Below are 23,282 nucleotides of genomic sequence, written 5' to 3' on the forward strand. Positions count from 1 at the left end.
CAGAAGGGGCCTCACCATGGCAGGGCTTGGCTCCTTGGTGGCTGATAAACTGAAATTCTCAGCGGGCTGTGAGTTCAGGCAGGCCCCTTGGTCTCACGCTGGGTCCCCACACAGTTGCCTGGCTCTTTAGAACTTCTTTCTGGAAGTCTGGCTTCTAGTTGTCTCTATCCCTTGGTAGAGAGGCCAGGTGCCTCCTCTCTTGCCTGAAGCACCCAGACCTGCTTCTTGGGCCCTGAATTCCTGGGTGTGGGAACTAAAGGTTGGTGAGGGACCCAGGGCTCTGACTCACTCCAGCAGGCCTGTGGGGTTGTTTGCTAACTGAGGTAGTAACCCGCGTAGTGGAGGCTGGAGATGGGGCAGGTCAGGGTGCCAGGGATGAGGGCATCGGCTGTGGGTTGCAGAGGCAACTGTCAGGGTGGAGTCAAGGTTATCTGGGACTGTTCCCAGGCGCTCGGTGTCCCATCCTGAACAAGGCTTGCGTCAGCCCCATCCCACTGCTCCAGGGAGGGAAGGAGTCTGGTTTTCAGCTGGCTCTGGAGGAAGGCAAGCCACACCTTTCCCAATGACTGTGAGTTCTTTGAGAGCAAGGACTGTGTCCCATTCTTTCTGGAAGCCCTGCTCCTAACCGTGCCTGCCTACTGGCATGTTCTTCTGTGAGCTGTAGGGAAGGACCTCAGCCACAGGGTCACCTTTCCTTCACAGCGGTTGTGTCCTCCTCTGGCTCCATCAGTAAGAAAGGGGTACAAACGTTTTGCTAACAGACCTGTTGGGTCACACATCAGCTACTTTCCAGGCCTCCACTCCTTCCTTTTTACTAGGCAGGCTCTCAGGCCTGTCCACATACTCAGCCAGCCACAGGGCAGGTAGGGGAGGGTTGGCATGGGGAGCTGGGCTGCCAACAGCACAGGGCAGGAGGCTCTCTCTACTTAAAGTGGTAGGGAGTCAAGGTTCCAGGGGCCAAAGGCTCCAGAAAACTGGTCAGGTGAGAAGGTATTTGAGCCAGTTGGGGGGGGGGGGGGGCTCAGAGCCCCAGCTTCTGCCCTCCCACAGTGCTAAGGGTCACAGAGCAGAGCAGTGCCTCCTGGTGGAAGGAAGGTCACAGGCACCAAGAGCAGAAGAGGGTAGCAGTAGGGAGCAGAGGAGGCAGCCAGAAGGAACTCTAAGGCTAGCTGGGGGTGTTCAGAGACACTTGAAGGTTTCTAACCCTAAAGCCCAATGGGCTTTTCAAAGGGGGAAGGAGGGTGTGTGGTGATGACCTGAACCATCCTCCTGACACCGAATAGTAAAGGCTACAGGAATGTCCACTTCTGGTCCTTCTGGGTACCTGGGAGCAGTTTGTTCTTTTGTCCTCTTGCCCTGGCTTTGTCATCCCAGAGCCGAGGGCAACAGGTTACAGTAGAGGCAGGCTGGCTGAGCCTACCTGTGGCAAGGGAGCCACTGTGGTCACCCTTTCAGGAGACCCAGTGTTGACAGGGTTTCCAGTAGCAAGATGAACAGGATCAGCTTCAAGTCCCCATGAAGACCACGCACACAGCCTCCTTCCTGGCTGCCAGGCTCCGGCAGGCCTGGTGAAGTTGCTGCTCAGGGACTAGGGAAGCGGAGAGGAAATAAAGTTCCTGAGTGACAGGCCAGTTCGGAGCCCTGCCCTTATCTCCCAAAGAAACGCAGGCACTGAGCACTGCTGAGGAGTGGGGACTCCTGGCTGCCACCTGGCCCTGGTGTCTCCTCTCCCTTACCTGCCTTGCGCCCTGTCGTGTGTGATGGAAGAGGTATAATCATGTCCCCACCCTCTCGTCTGGGACCGTCACAAAGATAAAAGAGATCAGCTATAGGAAGTATTTGAGGCTCCCAGAGGAGCAGCACTGTACTAACATAAGGTGTTATTAAAGTAAAGTGTTTGTAGATTGCGGATGAAAGGCAGCAAGGAAAGAAAGAGCCTAACCATCACCCTCCCCAGAGAAAGGGCGAACTGGCCATTAGGGCAACAGGGCGAGCGCCAGAGAAGGCAGGAAAGTTTTCCTCCCTCCCCTCTGCTCTGCTGGTTGGTCTCCTACTTGGGGATGACTGGGCAAGAGAAGCAGCCATTAGTAAGGGCCCAACTTGTGCTCCTGAATCTGGGGTCTCTGTGGGATTAAAAACAGTCTCATCTTCCTTGAGGTCCTGCCGCCTCCTGCCCTTCCCACTGAGCCCAAGCGCTCGGAGGCTTATTTTGTCAACTCTGGCCTCTAAGCTAGTCCTACCTAACTGCTATTTTTTTTTTTTAAAGATGTTTCCATTTATTCATTTGAGAGAGGGAGAGAGCATGTGTGAAAGAACAAAAGCAGGGGGGAGTGTCAGAGGGACAGGGAGCAGCAGACTTCCCGATGGGCAGGGAGCCCGACGTGGGGCTCCTCGATCCCAGGACCCCGGCATCATGACCTGAGCCGAAGGCAGATACTCAACTGACTAAACCCCCCAGGCGCCCTTTCCTAACTGCTTTTAAGCAGGGGCGAATTTACAGAAGAGGGTCTGGCCCTTGTGCCACAAGCTTGTGTGTCTAAGACTCAGTTTTCACTTTCTCCTTAAGCCTTTCCTAAATCTACCCCTGCCTTCACCTACCTTCTCAAAGGCTGTCTGATTTGCTAAATGGAACAGCCTTCTTTAGAAGGAAAAGCAGAAGTGAGTGTGGTTCCAGGGAGAATTGTCAGAGACAGGGTTCGCGCCCTGGGCAGAAGACCGTGGGAGAGTCCTAGCCTTCCCCCAGAGATGCTTTATTACATGGTTTCATTGGTCGTCAGTGAATGGATCCTATGCCCATGCAAGGAGACGGGAACGTGGTGCTGTACATGGCAGACTGTTCCCCTTTTAGCGATGCAGTCAGATGGGGCGGGTGATGAGTGGGTGCTTGGCTTCCCTGCCCGTGGGCAGGCTCTGAGATCCCAGCTGACAGAAATGAAAGCCCGACAAACTGGGAGGAAGGAATGTTCAGGAATCGGTGACCTCCATATTCTGCAGCCGGCTTTCTAGGGGGACATCTCTGGCTGCCCCTTTCTTTTTGTTGCCCTCATGCTGCTTCTTCTGCTTCTTCGATGGCTCCTGGTCAATGGGTGCAGGCTTCACAAAGGGGATCAGTTCTTGGAGACCTGGAGGGAGAGAGCCAACCTAATAACCTATCGTGTCTCAGGAGTCAGGGCCCAAAGACTTCTTGGGGAGATTCCACAAGACGATGATCCCTATGAACAGAAGGGCACCCATGATGAGAACTGGTTTCATTCTTTTCTTCCCTGGTCTGAATTTTAGCTGCGCTTAAACAGGATGTGATCCCTGTAGCGGCTACTTTCTCAACTTTGGGGACAGGACAGGTGGAGTTCTGGGGACTGTTTCTGAACAAGAGCAGCTGGTCCATTCGGAATGGGGCCTGCTCTTCAGAAGAGCGGGAAGACTGCAGAAGAGGAAGATGGGCTGAGCAGGGAGTCTTACCCGGTGGCATGAACTCCTTCAATTTCTCAGGCACGACGATGCCCGTCTCCGTCTGGTAGTTCTCCAGGATGGCGCAGATGGTGCGAGTGGTGGCGCACATCGTAGCGTTGAGCATATGGACAAACTCCACCTGGAAAGACAGGGTCCCCAGAGGGAGCACGAGACTCAACCAAGTCTTAGTCATGACCGGGAACCACCCACTTAGCCAGACTCCCCCAACTGTTAACTATCCAAATCCAAAGCATTACTGATCTTTTGCTAGACTAGGATTCTGTTTAGTATTAATCGCCTATAATAATTCCAGGAAGATTCTTCGTATCTCCATGAGCGACAAGTAACAGGTCCCAGCAAATGGAGGAGAGGTGGGCCCTTTGAGGGAAGGAGGAAACTTCCACAGTGGCCTCTCCTTTTAACCCTTTTTAAGTCCCTGACTTGGAAAAGATTAGGGCCTAAAAACTCGGTTGGAAGAGATAAACTTAGAAACCCAGACCTTCCCGAGTGAGAGGAAAGACGCCGCCTTCAATGTGTCTTCTGTAGACAAATGGGGATTATTCTTTATCTGGAGTCACAGAGAGCAAAGCCCAAAAGAGAAGAGCTAGAAATACCTTGTAGAACAGAGCTAGATTCAGGTTTCTATCTAAAAGGACTCCGTCCTGATTTAGTAGAAGTCATTTTCAGTTTCCCTTTTTGGTCTAGATTGAGAAGCTCAGATTTTCCCATGATGCTGGGACATAACGTCATCCAAGGACTGAGAAATAAGATGGACCTGTTCTGCGTGAGGCCCTATTTCCTGCCTCCCAAGGGGCCACCTACCTTGTCCATCATCTTCTTGGTTTGCCCGTACCGGATTCGGAGCCGGCGAGCCTGATAGTCTGTGCAGTTAGAACAGGAGACTAGCTCACGGAAGGCTCCCGAGCCCGGAAACCAGGCCTCCAGGTCAAGCTTCTTACTGGCAGCATGATTCAAAGAACCTGTAAGGGAAAACCCCCAGAATTCATGAAGGAGGGATGGTATTTCAGGAGAGTGACCTTTAGCAAACCTGAGGAATTCTTTAATTCACACCCTATCCCCAGAAGTGAAATCATGCCCAGATACTCTTATCACCAAATACTCCCAAGTGAGAAGAGTGTGATATTTTAATTAATGTGGGCAATTAATTGGACTGTGAGCTATTTCTTTGTGTCGCAGCTCACCTGGTGGCGGTGGTGTTTGTGGGGTGCGGGACAGGGAGGCGGATACCTGAGACAATATTCACAATGTGGTAAGGGATCCCCAAAGACTGGTAGAAGTCTTCTGCAGTAGTAATCATCTCTTCAAACATCTCCCATGACTTGTTGTCGTGTGGTGATGAGTAGACAAACTGTTCAATCTGCAGAGAGGGACCCAAGGAGACCGCGACAATGGGACAGGGTGAATAAACAAAAGGACTGGAATGGGAGATATTCTTGCGATGGAGACCTGTTCCTACACCACTGGGAGTCAGGCGAGGCTGGGGCCCCCACGGGAGATCGGCACCGGACTGGACCGAGGCTCTCGGAACAAACACTCCACGGAGCTCCTACCACATACACTCCAGGTACTGTTTTAAGTACGTCGCCCCTACCAACTAGCTGAATCCTCACAGCAGGCCTAGCGAGGTGGGTACTCTTATTACCCTCCTTTTGTAGAGGAGGAAACTGAGCGCGGAGAGGTTAAGCAACTTGTTCAAGGTTACACGGCCGCTGAGTGGCAGAGCTGGCACCGGGACTCCGGCAGCCTGGTTCCAGGCCCTGTGCTCACAGCCGCTCCAGCCTGTGCTTCTTAGGCAGAAACGCGTGCACTGGCGAGATGGAGGACCGGAGCCAGCGTGGGTCTGGGCAACACAGAGCCTGCCTCTCCTCTAACCATCCTGGAGAGAGTGACAGAAGGGTCCCACTCCTCACCCTGACCTGACCACTCACCTTCTCAAACTGGTGGACTCGAAAGATGCCACGGGTGTCTCGGCCGTGGGAGCCCACCTCCTGGCGAAAGCAGGTGGACAGGCCGGCATACTTGATTGGCAAATCCTCCGGCCGCAGCCACTCGTCCCGGTGCAGAGCAGCAATGGGCTGCTCTGAGGTGGCAATCAGGTATTTCTCGTCATAGGAGTTGTCATCAGACTTTTCACTGCCTTTGCCAATCACCTAAAGGAGGAGGGACCTCTACTAGGTAAGAGGGAGAGATGAGGACCTCAGCTAGGGCAAGAAACCACAGGGACTGCCAAAAAGACAAAGGAGGGAATGGGTCACTCCAAAATGGGATCCCTCCTAGAGGTCAAAGAAATGCGAATTAAAAGGAGAGTAAATATTCTGATAATATATTTTTTTTACTTATCTAATAGATAAAACATTTATAAATAACGTATAGTGGCCAATGACGGCAGTGCAATAAAATCTGGCAGCAATATACGTGAATCCACTCAACAAATGTTTGTCAGGCATTTCCGAGTGCCAAGTGTGCCAGTGCTGGGCAAAAGGAGACAGTCTCTGCTTTCTGGTGCTTATGAGCTAGCGTGGGATGCACCCCTTCAAGAGTCACTTTGGTGTTCAGCTGAAGAAAATAATGAAGAAGGAAAACAAGGTATAAACGGGACAAAGTTCATTGTAACATTACTTACTGGTGGCAAAAAAGGAGGCCCTACGTATTTCCACTAGGGAAGAGTCAGCTAGCCTGCATCCAGACCGCGTAATATTACGTAACCATCTAAAAATGTTGGCAGTGAAGACCACAAAGTAACACTGAATGCTTCTGATACAACGCTGAGGCAATCTACACACATTGTGATTAGAAGTATGAGAAAATGATATATGTTTGAAGAAAGCCCCCAGAGGATATTAAAAATGCCAACTATATGAGGTAATGGGAAAGATGATTCCCCCCATCATTTCCAAATCTTCTGTCATGTGGTATCTTTTTAATTTTAAAAAGAGGAAGGTGGAAACTTTCTCTGGGTCAGCGTTCAGGCACCTGGAAAACTACGCTGCTACCTGACAGAATTTAGCCACTAGCCACATGTGGCTATTCAAATTAAAGCTTGCACTAGCCGCATTTCAAGTGCTCAACAGCCACATATGGCTGGTGCTGTCAAACTGGGAAACAGATACAGAACATTCCCGTCACTGCAGAGAGTTCTACAGGACAGCGCTGCTCCAGAGAACTCATAAACTGAGGTTATTAGGCAAGAAGCGCCAGCCCAAACTCTCACTATGGGGATTCTCCCTGCATATGGGTCCAAGAAGCATCTGGAGAAGAGACGGAGAATGCAGGACAGAGGGGGCACCTGCTACCTAGTGTCTCTCTCATAATCCTCCATATAAGCTTCTCCCTGACATTACCTACAGGGCATTCTTCTAAATCTCTGTGATTATCCAATCTTGGGGTTCAGATGAGGAAAAAAAGAAAAGAGAAAACAGGTTTTGGCTGATACATGAACACATTCCTCTCCACGCTGAAAGAAAGGGGAAAAAGAGAAGAGAAGAGAAGAGAAGAGAAGAGAAGAGAAGAGAAGAGAAGAGAAGAGGAAAGGAAAGGAAAAGAAAAGAGGGAGGGAGGGAAGGTACGCCTGGGTGGCTCAGTTGGTTAAGCATCCGACTCTTGTTTTTGGCTCTGGTCATGATCTCAGGGTTGTGGGATCCAGCCCTGCATCAGGCTCCGGACTCAACGCAGAGTCTGCTTGAGATTCTCTCTCTCTGTCCCTCCCCCCACCTGCTCTCTCTCGCTCTAAATAAATAAATAAAATCTTTAAAAGAAAGAAAGGGAAGAAGAGACTGAGAACACTAAGGTTAGACTAATCCTTAGGGTTTAGAGAGCATTTTGCTTCCCACTGCATTCTGAATGAAAACATAACTAGAACTTATCAACAGGACCCAGTGGGAAGTTCTGTTAAACTCCCCTCTAAGATAGGTGAGCCAAAGAGCACTGTCTAACTCCTCCCCAATAAGAGCCAAGTCATCCCCTTCTGACAGAAGAGTCTCCAACAGGAAGGACAAGTGAAAGGTGGACTTTGCTGTGAGAGGCAGCTGTAAGCAGAAACACTCTAGAAATTCTGAGTGCTAGGCATAGACTGGGGGTGCCACAGCTAGGGTTGGAGCCAGCTCATCAGAATGAGCTTCGGACTCTCCACGTGAATCTTCTGGTTCTCCCTGAGATGCTCCATGGTTGAGAAAGAGCCACAAACCAGAAGCCACATCCGTCCCAAGGAAAATATGTCTTGCCCTCTAGCTTCCAGTCTGGGGTTAGGAGTAGGAGGGCGTGGGAAGATCAGTCACTTCTATAATTTTCTTTCGTCCAAGCACTCAAAAAATGTGTTTTCTGAAGCTCGTGGTGTGAAAGTGTGCTCAATTTAGGTAAGTCATGTAGATTCTCTGGGGAAAGATAAAATAGGCTCTGTGTCTACACTCCCCAGTATGGTAGCCACTAGCTCCTGTGGCCACTTAGGTTGGAATTAAAAAAATTAAAATTTTACTTCCTCAGATGCACTAGCTACATTTTCAGTGCTCAACAGCCATGACAGAGTATCTCCATCACCTCAGGAAGTTCTCCTGGACAGCACGGCTGGGTATCTTTGAAGTTAAACTTTATATCTTAAGTCATTCTGCCACGTTGCCCCAGATTACTCACCTTATAAAGTTCTTCGTCAAACTGGCTGAGCTGTGCCACTTCCTGCATGACCTCCTTCCTCATGAAAAAGGGTGTATAAATGGGGGTGTAGCCCCGACTCCCCAAGGTGCGAAGGGCATACTGGATGAGTGCCTGTTCCAGGAACACCAGGACACCCTAAAGGAGCAGAGACACAGCCCTGTGTGATCGCGAGTTCCGTCGCCATCATGTTCATCAGCTAGAATTTACACTCTGAGACAACTGGGGGCACACGGGAGGCCAACAAAGACCGTGAACCCCAACCCTGACTCAAGAGATTCTTTCTTAATAGCAATGCCCGCACACCATCTAGGCACACTGTTAGGAGAAGCGAAGGGAGGCAGAGAGGACGGTTTGCTCGGGGTGCACGGGAGAGCTTTCTTGCACTAAGTTTTCAGACAGCGAGCTCGTGTGTGTACGCAGAACGTACTATGCGTATGTATATCCGTACGGTAGCTCCAAAACTGCCCTCCCATGCCCTTCCGAAGCCTTCTCTGAATTCATCTGCCCTCTGTCTCAACGACTCCGGGTTTGCTGCCTCTGCCTACCTGTTCTCACAGCTCTCTGGGCCCACTCACCCCACGGCACTCATCACAGTGGGTTCTGACTCTGTTATTTGTCTGACTGTCCCATTCCACTAAGCCCCTTAAAGGCAGACTGTTGTGATCCGGTCGGTACAACACATATTCATTATGGAGGATCACTCAAGGACTCTTGTTCTAGGGAATCCGGAGAAGCACTCTCCTGCCCCAGAAAGGGAACTGCATCCAACTGCCCGTAAGTCTGCAGGAGAAAGGCAAGAACAAGTGGTGGATCTGTGGGCCTCTTTAAGTAGGTTATGTTTCCGCACATAGTTTTTTTTTAGCTCCTTCTTTAGAATCCCATCGCCAAGGGTTCCTGACTCTTACCTTCAGGAAGTAGCCTCGACTTCCAGCCACCACGGCCCCCTTTTCGCCTTCAAAGCCATCTACCATCACCACCAGGTCCACGTGAGAGTACTTCTTCCTGACTGTACAATCGCCCCAGATCCTCTCTACTTTGTTGTCGGCATCCTAAGGAAATAAGACCAGGAGAGAAAGATGCATGATCACTGAATTTCACAACCTCCAGCTTTCCAAAGCCCATTCCAAGAACAACCTAGAGCTTTGCAAAACTACTGCTTAACTCCAGCACTAGGTTTGGGTGGCTGTGTACAGAGACTAAGGAAGAGAGTTTGCTAGAGAATTTGTGTTCAATAGAGAAATAATAATTTACAAATTCCTAGAAGTGATTCTCGCCAAGGAACTGAAATCGTGAATTTCTAAGATCTGTCGTATTCTCACTTTTTTTTTTTTTTTACCCTTTTAAATGACTCCCTGAAAATCCTGCTACAGGACAACCCCCCCCCCCCCTCCATCAGCATTGCCTCGGGTGCGGAGGAGAATGTAGATTTTTTTTTTCCAGGCTCTCATTGGTCCTGGGGCCGAATGAGGGCGGGCTCAGGGCCCTGACCTCCTGAGTCTCCCACCCCAGCCCGCAGTGAGTTTAAGGCTCGTTCACCAGGGAATGAATGAAAGAGGCACAGATGGGCCCAGCGACGGCTGGGGTGTCAGGGAACAAAGGCTGGGCTCAGAGCAGCTTTGTGCTGGGGAAGCTCCCACTCAGCAGGCAACTTTTGTCATGCAGATTTCCCTTCAACCTGCAGCTTCTCAGCGGGGTGTGGGTGAGGGGTGAGGTTGATTTAGCAGATCCCTCCCACAGGACTCACTGCTACCACGGGCAACACGCAGTGGAGGACAGCAACCCGATTTAGAAGAGATTTCTGTGCCAGGAGTCTCCTCCTACCTGCTGTCTCTGCTACTTCCCAATCAGACAAGGATCTGACTCTTTCAATTCTCAATTGGTGGGCAGAGCGAATTTACAAAGAGCCTGCTTCTGACACAAGGCCTATTATACAGAGAGCCCCAGCATTTCCCAGTCCTCCCAGCCCCCTCCCCAGCAGAGAGGAGCGCAGGGCAGGCCGCCGCCCGCTGTGGCACCGACACCTACCTCATCATTGCTGATGGGCACAGAGGGATGCAGAAGGTTCCCGATCTCTCGGAGGTTCTCAAACCGCTCTGCTTCCAGCTTCATCCGCTCGGCATCACATTTTAGGATGGCCTCATCAATGAGGAGCCGGACTTTTTTGATTTGTGAGACTTTAAGGTTCTGTAGATGAACAGGCCAGGCCAGTACCCAAGCCACAGCAGGTCAAGGCCAGAGTAGGAATAAGATTCTGTTGCCCTAACCTTGCCGTGCTCTAATGACAACCCTTGTGATGCCATTTTAAAAATCAACAATGAAGGCTTTCAAAGAACTGAGATTTATTTCACATACACACACACACGCATGCGCACAGTTTTGCCTTTACAGATTCGCTGGCATTTTCTTCTTGGGTACCTAACAAAGATATGCATCAGTTCTGGCCATTCTTCTCAGTCCTATATATCTCAGGGGCTGTAATACTGTAGCTCTTCTAAGAGCTCTTTCCCTTACCTTGTACTTTCTGACACCCCTGATGAAATCAGTTTAGCGCTCTTATGTACTACATTTAACTGTTCTCTAGAAAGATTATAAATTATGTTAGGAGCAAGAAACCCTGTCTTAAGCGTATTTTGTAGTCCTTCTGGCGAGTGTTTCAAACTACTGATTTCATGGGGATGGGAGAGCCCTTAGAAAGTGGGGATGGATAGGAATAGCACCCCCAGCCTAGCCCTTCAAGCACAGCAACTCTGCTTTTGTGTATTAATGCTCTTGCTATGCTTTTGCGGTGCAGGTTTTAAGAAAGGGTTTGGCGACTAAAAAACTTGAAAATCACTTCTCTAGGTTCACTGCTGTGAATATTTACTGAATTACAGTAAACTGAAAAAAAATCCTTAACTTTGTGAAAACAGAGTTCTATAAACCAAAGATAGTTCGGCTCCTTTATCCTCTTCTTCCTACTCTTGACTTTTCCACTCCATCCGTCCCCATCTCTGTGACCTAATAAATACTCAAGTATCGAGTCCAACAAGAGTGGAGGGAGACATTTCCCAGCTGCACACATTCAAGGATCCCTCAAATGCTGAGTGAAGCCGAGTGTTAGCACCTGCTTGTCTAGGAGCAAAGTTACGATGAAAGAACAGAAATCCAGCCTAGAAAAGGGAAGGACAATAACTTACAGCTAAAGTGTCTGCAGTGAGGTCATCGAGATTTAATACATCTTCTGGAATGGACTCATCTCCCACTGGCTCTTTTTTCTGCAGGGGAAACAAAACAAAACAAAAACACCAATACTATTAAATAAAAGAAAATGTCTGACATAGTTTTGAAAGTGCACACCAAATTAATATATAAACTAACCACAGAACTTTCTACATACCTGTATCTAAAAGCAACAACACATGAGAGAAAAACTTAGTGAGAAAGTTTCGAGTCCTCATCCTGCCACTTTCTGGTTTTTTTGATCCTGGACAGATCAATTAATCCATCGGGGTCAGCGGGCTGACATTAACAGGAACATAAGAAGAATGTCTGCCCTGGACATAGAGTAGTTATGGGCACCAAGAAGGTGTGCCCCTTTGCTAGCTGATCATCCCTCAGGGCAGCGAATTCAAGTTCTGAGTTCAAGTTCTGGCTCTGCAACTAACTTACGATGTGATTTTACGCAGGCCCCTTCATTTCCTAAGCCTGTTCTCCTGCCCTTTTAATAAAGTTGACAAAGGTACTACCTATATTCCAGGTCTGCAGCAAAGATCAAAACCAAAATGAAATGACTCCTTTCAAGCGCTATACAAATTAAAGCGCTGCTGAGACCATTCTAATGGATAGGAAGGGCGAACACTCCTTGCAGGGCTGAAGTGAAGGGATCTGAGAGCGCTACTGCAAATGGAAACACTTCCACCTTCTCGCTAGGAGAACACGAGGCTGGTACTACCTGTATATGCGCCCGGAGAACACGCAGGCAGGAGTGCACACTGGAGTTTACGTGATGATGGGGCCTCTGACATGCCAATGATTAAGCGTCATGAGTCCCAGAGAAGAAAACTATAGGATTGTCGGTATCAATTTCCACAGCTAGTCACTAGCTGAAAGTGTAACAAAATACTGTTAAAGAGAAGGATTCAGACTATCGTGAAGTGTGAGGTACTAGAATCCGGAGGGAGACTTTTTGTTATGCTCTTTCCTGCTTCAGGTTCCAAAATTTTCTAATTTTTTGGTTTAGTTTAGAGGTTTACAACTTCAAATGAGACAGATTTGACGGAGCATTTAATGTTTTTTAAAAATGACTAAGTGGCTAAGAGGGTATTTTTGAAGAAAGATTAAAAGCATGAACTATTCTGGATAGCAAAGCAAGGCCAAGCTGAAACTTAACATTCTTCGAGCACAGGAAGGATTTTTTTGGATGAAGGCCAGTAGCGACTTGCCCTCTGCTGTTACTTGCAATTGCTGAATAACTACAATGTTCTAGGCACTGAGCCAGGCTCTCTACATTAAAAAAATTTAGTTCTCACAATTCTGTTGTATAGGTGAACGTTAGTATTGTCATTTAACAGATGAGAAAATTGAAGCTCAGAAGTTAACTTGCCTAAAGTCACACAGCCAACAATCCTGGATTTGGACTCCTTATCTGTGCTCTCTCCGTTAGAGAGCACGACTACGCTAAGACAAAGAATCTCCAGTCCACCCTAAGAAAAGCTTTCTGGCACTGTACACTGAGCTTAAGAAATAACTGGATAAGATTACGGGTGGAATTTATATTATTATAAGAACAAAACAGACAATGAATGAGCAATGTGGCAAGAATCTTATCTTACTACAGACGGAATGTTTGTGTCCCCCTGCCCCCCCCCATTTATATGTTGAAACCTAACCCCCAACCCGATGGTGTTGGGAGTGTTGGGAGGTGGGGTCTCTCAGAGGAGATTAGATCATGAGGGAAGAGCTCTCATAAATGGGATTAGTGCCCTTCTAAGAGATCCCAGAGAGCTCCCTTCTTTCAATGTGAGGACACAATCAAAAGACTGTATGAACCAGGAAGTGAGCCCTCACAAACATGGAATCTGCCAGCGCCTTGACTTTGGACTTCTCAGTCTTCCAAACCGTGAGAAATAAACTGCTCTTGTTTATAAGCCGCCCAATCCATGGTGTTCTGTTATAGCAGCTTGAAGGGACTAAGACTTACCGAAGACAGAAGATGCGCTGATCCCTGAAAGTGCCTCTTAGTTTCCTTTCCTACTTCCTTTCTTTCTTTTTAAAATATTTGCCCCTTTGACCCACAAGAAACTATGGACTCCGGGAAACAAACTAAGGGTTTTAGAGGGGAGGGTGGTGGGGGGACGGGCTAGCCCAGTGAAGGTAGTAAGGAGGGCACGTATTGCATGGAGCACTGGGTGTTATATGCAAACAACGAATCATGGAACACTACATCAAAAACTAATGATGCACTGTATGGTGACTAGCATTATCATAATTAAAAAAAAATTTGCCCCTTTGTGTTTTTTGTTTTGTTTTTTAATTTTTTTTAAAGATTTTATTTATTCACTTGACACAGAGAGAGAGAGAGTGTGCAAAAGCAGGGGGTTGGCAAGCTCAAAGAGGGAGAAGCTGGCTCCCCACCAGGCAGGGAGCCCTACGTGGGGCTCGATCCCAGGACCCTGGGATCATGACCTGAGCCAAAGGCAGCTGCCCAACTGACTGAGCCACCCAGGCACCCCAATATTTGCTCCTTTGGTAAGAAATTCAGTATCTCACAGAATTAGACACTAGGTTAGAAACTATGTATTAACCAAGAGTAAGATTAAATACCTCTGCTCAAGCTCTCAAGGCTGTTACCTAGTTCTCTTACCTTCATTTTCTCTCCAATTGTCTTGCTGCATAGGTTCTTCAGCTTGTTCAAGTTGTCTGCCCGAAATCTGCCTGAAGAATAAAGAATCCAAGAATATACCAGAAATATGCACATAATTAAGAACCGCCCCCCCCCCATCACGGCTCCTTAGGCAGAGCTAAGGGATCTCATCAAGTTGTGAAATCTTACAGCTTTAGAACCCCAATTTTAGTTGGCATATATTGGTGACAGTGGGGTTCCCCCAGCATTTGGTGACAAGGAAAAGTCCCTTCTGGGACTGAAATTGTAAAGTATTATAACCTGGACGATACCACAGTCAAGTAACACATCTGAGACACGTGGGAAAAACTCAAGTAACTGTAACCTGCTCAATTATCTTAAGATCCATAAAAATAAACTATGTGGTATGCACTGGAATCTGGAAAGAGAGCAGTCCTGTTTCTAGTCCCATGAACTTGGTTGCGGCATCTCTGTGCATCTCTGTGCTAGAAATGGTTAATGTTACTCCCTCTGCTCTGACAAAATTCTCACCTGGCAGCCTGGAGAATAGTAAGTCTCTTATGCTTTAGTCTCTTTGGGGGAACACACTGCACTGATCAGCCTACATAGGCCTTCGGGCCCAAACTATTGTATCAGTATCGTGGTTCATTAATCTAAGTCTAATCAGCAAAAGTCAGACCTCTTGAATCTAAGCTCGAGGACCAACATGGTAAACAGCAAGTTTTGGACAGGTGCAATGATGACTAGAAATGAGACAGCTCCTAGACAGCTATTTTTTTAAGGTTTTGCTGAAATTGAACTAAATGTTGTTAGTGCAAAATGATCTAACTACTTTCTCATTCACTTACACTGATTGGAGAGATGGGAACAGAAGAGCGGTCACCAGAATTTAAAGGGGAGAGAGAATGGATTACAAATGGACAGTGAGAAGGATCTGTGTGATGATGGAACAGTCCTGTCCTGAGTGTGACAGTGGTTATACAAATCTACACAGGGGATAAAGTCACACAGAACTACACACACGCGTGCATGTAAAACTGGTGGAGCCTGAGTGAGGTCTGTGAATTGTAGCAATGTCAACTTCTTCGCTTTGATATTGTACCAGTCCTGTTAGATGTCATCAGTGGAAGAAACTGGGCGAAGGGTACACAGGACCTCCTTGTACTATTTTTGCAACTTCCTATGAATCTATAACTATTTTGAAATAAAAAGGTTTTAAAATTTTTATTTGGTCCCTCCTAATTGTTAAGTACTGGGAATAAAAAAGAAAGTATCATGCTAGGTGCTGAAAATAAAAGAAAATGAGACAATTAAAAAATAATATATCAATGCTGAATGTTTCAATCAATGAATATAGTATATCCCTTCATTATCTTTAATTTCTCTCAGCAATGTTTTACAGTTTTCAGTGCAGGGATCTTGAATGTCATTTATTATATGTATTCTAGGCATCAGATGTTTTTGTTATTTGTATGTAGAAATATCACTGATTCTGTATATTGTATACTGTTCTGTTCCTTACTTGATGAGTGGATATATATCTTGCTAAATTTGCTTAATTTTAATAGTTCAGTTCTGCATACACCATTAAGCCACCTGCAAATAATGACAGCTTTACTTCTGTACCAATCTTTATTTTTTAATTGAGGTATAACTGACATGTAATATTGTAATAGTTTCAGGTGTACAACATAATGATTTGATATTTGTAGACACTGCAAAATGATCACCACAGTAAATCTAGTTACCTTCTGTCATCACACTCTATTCTATTCTTTTCTTTCTTTTTTAAGTAGGCTCCATGCCCGATGTGGGGCTTGAACTCACAACCCTGAGATTAAGAGTTGCAATGCTCTACTAACTGAGCCGTCAGGCACCCCCCCCCCCTTTTTTTTGCCTAATATCATACTGTCTAGAACCTCTAGCATGATGTGGATTAGAAGTGGTGATAGCAGATATCCCTGTCTTGTTCCCAACCTCAGGGGGAGAGCATTTGCTATTTCATCAATAAGAACGTTAGCTATAGTTTTTTTGATAAATATCTATTACCACATTAAAGTAGTTCCCTTCCATTCCTAGCTTCCTGTATTTTATCATAAGCAATTGGAGCAAAATAGGGGAAAAAAAGAACTTGATCCCTACCTCAAATCATATACCAAAATCAATGTGGGATGAGTCATCCACCTAAATATGAAAGGCAAAGTAATAAAACTTCTAGAAAAAATACTGGAAAATCTCTTCAGGAACTTGAGATATGAAAAGATTTCCTAAATAGGACAGAGGAAGCACAAACTACAAAGAAAAGATCAGTAAGTTAGATTTCATTAAAATTAATACTTTTTAAAAAAACACTGATTTATTTATTTTAGAGAGAGTGTGCACAAATGGGAGGAGGGGCAAAGGGAGAGGGAGATAATTCTCAAGCAGATTCCTCAGCGTGGAGCCTGCCACAGGGCTCAATCCCAGGACCCGGAGATCATGACCTGAGATGAAGGCAGACACTTAACCCACTGAGCCACCGAGGCACCTCTAAAATTAATAATTTCTATTCATTAGAAGACAGAAAGAGCGAGAGGCAAGTCACAGACTGGGAGAAAGTATGTGCAATATACATATCTGACAAGGTCTTGTATCCAGAAAAGATAAAGAATTCCTACAAGTCAATTAAAAAAAAAAAAAGACAGACAATCAATAAAAATTGGTCAACATTCTTGGACACTTCTCAAAATAAGCTATCCAAATACTAACAGGGATATGAACAGGTGCTTAATATCTTTAGTCACCAGGAAAATGCAAATTAAAACCACAATGAGGGGCACCTGGGTGGCTCAGTCGGTTAAGCAGCTGCTTTCCGTGGTCCCAGGATCCAGCCCTGCATCAGGCTCCCTGCTCCAAGGGAGCCTGCTTCTCCCCCTCCCTCTGCCTGCTGCTCCCCCTGCTTGTGCTCTCTCTCTCTGTCAAACAAATAAGTACAATCTTAAAAAAACCCACAAAAAACCCACAATGAGATACTACTATATAACCACCAGAATGGCTAAAATTGAAAAAGACTCCCAATATTAAGGGCAACGATGCAGAACAACTAAAACTCTTACTTTGCTGGTGGGAGTGTGGACTACAACTACTTTGGATAACTATTTGGTAATCTCTACTAAACCTAAACATATACCTACCTTATGATCCAGCAACTCCACTCATACATACCTAACAGAAAGGAGTGCTTGTGTCTACCAAAAAACACGCAAAACAATGTTCATAGCACTTTATTCATAATACCCTCAAACTGGTAACAATCCAAATGTCCACCAATAGAATTGATTGGTACATTTCTATGATAATTGGTATATTTACATAATGGAGTACTGTACAGCAATGAAAAATAACCAACCACTGCTCTACATGAAAAGATGGAATAAACTTACAGACATAATTTTCAGAGAAAGAAGTCAAAATCAGGCAAATTAAGTTTGCCTGATTTTGAACTCAGTGTAAATGGAAAAATGTATGCTATATAAGTCCATTTACATTAAGTTCAAAATCAGGCAAAATTAATTTATGGTGACAGAGGGCAGAATACTGTTATTTTTGGAAGAGGCATGAGGGAGCCTGCTGGGGTGCTGCAAATGTCTTTGATCTTGCCCTGGGTGCTGGTTAGATAGGTATATAGCTTTGTAAACCCCATCAAGCTGCACATGAAAATCTGTACACTTCACTGAATACATCTCAGAAAAAAAATAAGTTTAAAAAGGTTGTATATAAAAACAGTATAAATGTCACAATGAGATATATGAGATTAATATACGGAGAACACTCAAGAAGTAAGGCAGAGCTACGGGAGCAGAGCTGGTTTGGCAAGGAGGTCTGACGGGAATGGGGGCAGCAGCCTGATAAGGAATATTCCAAGAAGAGGAAACAATCATGGATGTGTGAAAGAGCATACAGGTAGCATAACAAGGCTAGAACAAAGAGTGGAGGGTATATGTGGGAGAGTGACAGAAGATGAGGCTAGGAAGACATGCGGGGCTTTGTAAATTGTGTTAAGTAATTTGTATTTTCATGCTTTAGGGCTACACTGTCTGATATGGTAGCCACTAGCTACATGAGGCTATTGAGCATTTGAAACTTGGCAAGCCCAATGATATACTGTATGTGTAAAATATACACCAGATTTTGGAGACTTGTAAAAAAGAAAAAGAATGTAAAATATCTCAATTATTATATTGATCACATGTTGAACATATAATTTTTGATATATTGGGGTAGTATTATATCTTACTAAAATGAACCTCTTATTTTTCTTTCCCTTTTTAATTGGCTACCAGAAAATTAACGTATTTATCTATTTGACAGAAAGAGGGCACACGCACGAGCAGGGGTAGGGGCAGAAGGAGGGAGAAGGGCAGGGGAAGAGGAACTAGAGGACTCCCTGCTTAGTGCAGAGACAGATGCAAGGTTCCACACAACTCAGGGCTCGATCCCAGGACCCTGAAATCATGACCTGACCCGAAGTTAGAAGTCAGACACTTGGGGCACCTGGGTGGCTCGGTTGTTAAGTGTCTGCCTTTCGCTCAGGGCGTGATCCCAGAGTCCTGGGATCGAGCCCCACATCAGGCTCCTCTGCTGGGAGCCTGCTTCTTCCTCTCCCACTCCCCCTGCCTGTGTTCCCTCTCTCGCTGGCTGTCTCTCTGTCAAATAAACAAATAAAATCTTTAAAAAAAAAAAAAAAAAGAAGTCAGACACTTAACCAACTGAGCCAGCCAGGTGCCCTCAGATGGCGCTGCTTTATGGTAAGAACGTCACTGCAAGACTTAAACCTGGATGTAAAATGATGAGATTTCCATTCCGAAAAGATCACACGTTCTGGATGTAGCCCTGCACTAGGTGAGACTGGTAAAACTGAAGGCGTTAGAAAGTTCTCCCAAAGAGAAGGACCTGGCTTAAGGCATGTGCAGTAAGATAGTAAAGAGAAATTTCATTCAGGATAGCACAGGCCAGATAGCATTCCTGTAATTACAGGCAGATTTCAAGATACACTGAAATCTAGCAGCTCTGGAAATAGTTGAGGCAAATGCTTATTATATGTCCAAATGTGCTCTTGCCATATTACTTTAAATTAAGAAGAAGAAATAACAGTTTGAATCCTTGGGATTAGAAGAGTTGTGGTAAACTCTGATGTGAACTACAATTCCAAGTTCTATCAGATACCTACCTGTGTTCCACACAGAGCCCGAGTGGTACCTTGCATGTCTACAGGCAGACAAATAGGTATACTTGTGGAGCCCACTGGTCCTCAGTCAGGGAACATGATCTGAGTTTTTTTTTTTTTTTTTTAATTTTTTAAAAAGATTTTATTTATTTGACAGAGAGAGAGCACAAGCAGGAGGAGTGGCAGGCAGAGGGAGAGGAAGAAGCAGGCTCCCCACTGAGCAGGTAGCCCAATGCGATGCAAGGCTCAATGGATCATTGAGCTGAAGGCACATGCTTAACCGACTGAGCCACCCAGGCACCCTCGATCTGAGTTTTTAATGTGGCTCTGGGTTACACATCCTTGTTGCAGCCAATGACAGAAGAACCTAGATATAAGATCGGTCAATGTCCAACTTGGGCAACCAGTAACTTGGGAAAAATCATTGATTCCTTTTGGCTGCCAAGAGAATATTGGGAAGGGATATTAGGTAGAAAAGAATCAAATCAACAGCTGTGCTGAAAATAAACTACACATAAACTGTTTTTCATACAGAAGGACAAAGTGCCCTGAACACAGAAGATATTCACAATTCAGTAAACCTTTGTCAAGCTCTTACCAAGAACCAGGTGCAGTGCTAGGTACTGGGATTATATGTATACATGTGTATGTATATCCTGTATGTATGTATACTCCAGCTATTGGGACATACGGGCGAATAAAACACAAACTTGTCCCCAAAGAACTCATCCCTTCACCACATATCCACTCATCAAGTAAGGAACAGAACTTCCTGTGGACGTGTGCATTATACACAAGAGACTAGTTAACACACTCAAAGTCACTTAACAGCTGTATAACAACCAGACTGACACAAAATCTGATACTTCTGACTTCTAATTCGGTAAAACAGTGTCCAGGCTAGTTTTTTCCTTCCATTTAATTTAATTCCATTGCAACTCAAAAATTCAGATTTAGATTCAGGTGGTGGGATCTCACAGTCAAACAAATACTACATTTGAATGAATGAGACCACAGAATCAGCAGACAACAGAAGTTAAACAAATACTCTCTTCCTACCCAATCCCCTGATGAATTTAGGAAAATCAATTTTCCTAACAGAAATCCACCACACTCTGGGACAGCGAGAGCCTTTGCAGTGTGCTGTCATAAAACCTGGCTCTCAGCTGGTTACAGACCTATTGCATCAGACAATCACATGTGCTTGACAGCTTCCGGCCAATCAGTGACTACCCCCGTTAATCCAGGCAGAAGTTGATAGAGGGTTCTCTGGTTTTATTTAGCTTCATGGAAGATGCCCGGATCAGGTCCAGGTTCTAGACCAACTCTGCTAATGTCTTTTCCGGAAAACTTGCACAAATCACAATTAAACAGGTTCAATAATTACAAGCTTGTTCTTGCCTCACAGCACTCCTCTCCCCATGTCTGGTCTACTACGGAAAAGTCTTTCCTTGATTCTTAAAGGTATGTTTGCAGGTCAGAGGGATGGCCTTTCCCCAAAGCTTCGGGATCATTGCTTTCAGTCAGGAGCGGCTTCCGAAGTCCCCAAATACTTCCAATATGGGTGGACTGAACTATTACGCTGCAGATGTGACTCAGTCTCAGGCTGGAGCCTTTGGTCCTATCAAATTAGAAGGAGACCACTCGGGCCTTGCTGAAGATGAGAAAGGGACCGAAGGCGACCAAAGATGAGTGTTAGGAAAGGGGACCTCCAACCCCCGAACCTCCTGCCCTAGCTTTCTTCTGGCTACCCTTGCGGCAGGAAGGCTTGACAGTTCTTGATGCGCACGCGCCATGCTCCTTCCCAGACAGCCCAGCGATCCGCACCGAGCACGCGTGGAAGGGAGCTCCCAGGGCCCGGGCGGAGGGAAAAGGTGGGATGGTCCCGGCTCGCACAGTGCGTTTTAGGGGACAGTGAGAGCCTCGGAGTCACCGCAGCCAGGGAGGGGACTGACGAGGGGTGGAAGCTGCGGCCTCAGAAGCGGTAACGAGATGGGAGAGATGAAGTTGGGATTAGGACCGGGCGATACCCCGCGCGTCCCGGTACTTACATCGTCGCCACTCGCCGTCTGCCTTCACCAGCTGATCTACTAGTCCCGGGTCCTTGAAGCGCTTCTCCTGCGTCTCTCGAATGAGGGCTGGGTCCCCTCCTTTATCTACACGAAACAAATCCAGATCCAGCACCATCTTTCCTTCTCCCGGGCCAAAGCTAAGGGACGTAAGGAACGTACCACACCAACCAGTGACCACCGCACTGCGCCGGCGCGCTGACCCGCACTCCCCGCGCAGGCGCGGCCGAAGCGCGCAGGCGCCCCCTCTCGGCCGGAAGCAGCTGCGCTGGAGGCAGAGCTGGGGGAGGAACGTGGAGAGGTGGGGCGTGAGCTTCTGGTTGTATGCAGGTCTGGCCTGGCTACTGGGCTTTGTCCCGGGCTTGTGCAGCCTCCCCAGCGCTGCACCCTCTGTAGGATCTCTGATTGTCCCATAAAAGCGAGTGCCTCAGTTTCCTCCTCGTGTTAAAGGGCATATCTCAGGTTAGGCAGGGGCCTGCCAATGTGATCTCCAGCTTGGAAGCCAGAGCTTCCAATAGATGCCAGTTTTCGTCTTACAAGCATGATTCCTAAGACTGGACCCTCTCCCTGAACCTCTGTTCTCTTTTCCATCTTGAGACAAGAATATGGCTACATGTTTTAGTCCCTGGGTTACCTCAACTCAAGATTCCTGCTCTCCTGCCTTGGAGCTAGGATACCTTTCTTAACGTGAATATTGAGTAAATCAGGTAATCCTATTATCAATCTTTTGGATCACAGGATTAGAAAAGTGAGATTGAAATATTTTAGAGAGGGACATGAGGAAACTTTTCCGAGGGGAAGTATTTAGCAAGTTTGAAGGCAGTACAAGGTATTGAAGTCACACCTTGGGTCTATTTAAAACTCCTAGAACAAAGATTTCACCATATTTTCATTTTATAATGTTCACGCCCTTAACAGTGAAATATTATGATTGCTGATTGGAGCCAAAGTTATCAAAAAGTATTGCTGATAACAAGAGATTATTTGGAGGATTTGGGGATAGGCAGTCTGTCCACCCCATGCTTCTTACAGACTTTAGAGCCCCATCCCCAATGCCCCACAGCTAGCTGTGCTAAGACCTTCTTAGTCTCACAGCACTTGCATGGGCTCCTGTGATGAGGATATGGCATTGCTATCCCTCTCCCCCAACAAGTGCCTGCCAGGCCAACTTAGATATAGTATAGGGCTAAAGACAGTGGTGAAGCTGACAAGTAGAGATCTGGAGGGGGCTTGGGTAAGGGGGTTGTCTGGGTTTGCCTAGGATGCTAGATTTAAAACCAGCGGAAAGGGGGCGCCTGGGTGGCACAGCGGTTAAGCGTCTGCCTTCAGCTCAGGGCATGATCCCGGCGATCTGGGATCGAGCCCCACATCAGGCTCCTCCGCTATGAGCCTGCTTCTTCCTCTCCCACTCCCCCTGCTTGTGTTCCCTCTATCGCTGGCTGTCTCTATCTCTGTCGAATAAATAAATAAAATCTTTAAAAATAAAAAAATAAAAAAAAATAAAACCAGCGGAAAGGACATGTAGGCAGCCGCAGTCTCCGAAGAAAACATGTAAGAAAACTGTCTTCATAGTGTTCGCTTCCCTGAAACCTTCTAAGGGCAAGGTCTGATAAGGGCTGACTCTTCCGTGTCAGTGAAGGCACTGCCAAAGTGTGTTTACTGAGTTTCAAGACAGTGATAGATGTTCCCGAGGCTGCACAGGGGCCCAGGTCCACTGCACAGTCCTGTAAGGAGGCCATCAGTATAACTGGAAGGATGACCTTAAGATTCTGGCCTCTCCGAATTTTCTTAGGAATTTTCACCATTAGTCTTATTATATTATAGTCATCTTCCTTTAAAATGCTCATGTTACCTGATAAATATAACAGATTAACATAATGGCACACTTCATCAACTTACGAATCATAGAATTTTTAGAGCTGGTCGTGAATCCTAGCTAACTGCTAGCCTATTAATTCCTAATCTTTTCATCACCTTGTCCCCCATGTTTTAAAATATGTTTGTCTAACAAAAATGATTTTAAAAAATTCATTTCCCCTTCTTATAT

General features: G+C 46.3%; 1 protein-coding gene across 1 annotated transcript; it reads right to left on the reverse strand.

The window, feature by feature from the left end:
• Positions 1-2,734: 2,734 nt before the first annotated feature.
• SARS1 (seryl-tRNA synthetase 1) lies at positions 2,735-21,467 on the reverse strand. The gene is made up of 11 exons (XM_026484644.4): positions 21,218-21,467; positions 13,961-14,031; positions 11,295-11,372; positions 10,144-10,302; positions 9,024-9,167; positions 8,098-8,253; positions 5,400-5,621; positions 4,699-4,828; positions 4,273-4,430; positions 3,460-3,589; positions 2,735-3,122 (listed from the first exon to the last, which is right to left on the reverse strand). Exons 1-11 carry the CDS (start codon positions 21,351-21,353, stop codon positions 2,965-2,967), a joined length of 1,542 nt encoding a protein of 513 aa, XP_026340429.1. The 5' UTR covers positions 21,354-21,467; the 3' UTR covers positions 2,735-2,964.
• Between the last annotated feature and the right edge of the window lie 1,815 nt (positions 21,468-23,282).

Source organism: Ursus arctos, unplaced genomic scaffold (assembly GCF_023065955.2).
Source record: "Ursus arctos isolate Adak ecotype North America unplaced genomic scaffold, UrsArc2.0 scaffold_12, whole genome shotgun sequence".
NCBI lineage: Eukaryota > Metazoa > Chordata > Mammalia > Carnivora > Ursidae > Ursus > Ursus arctos.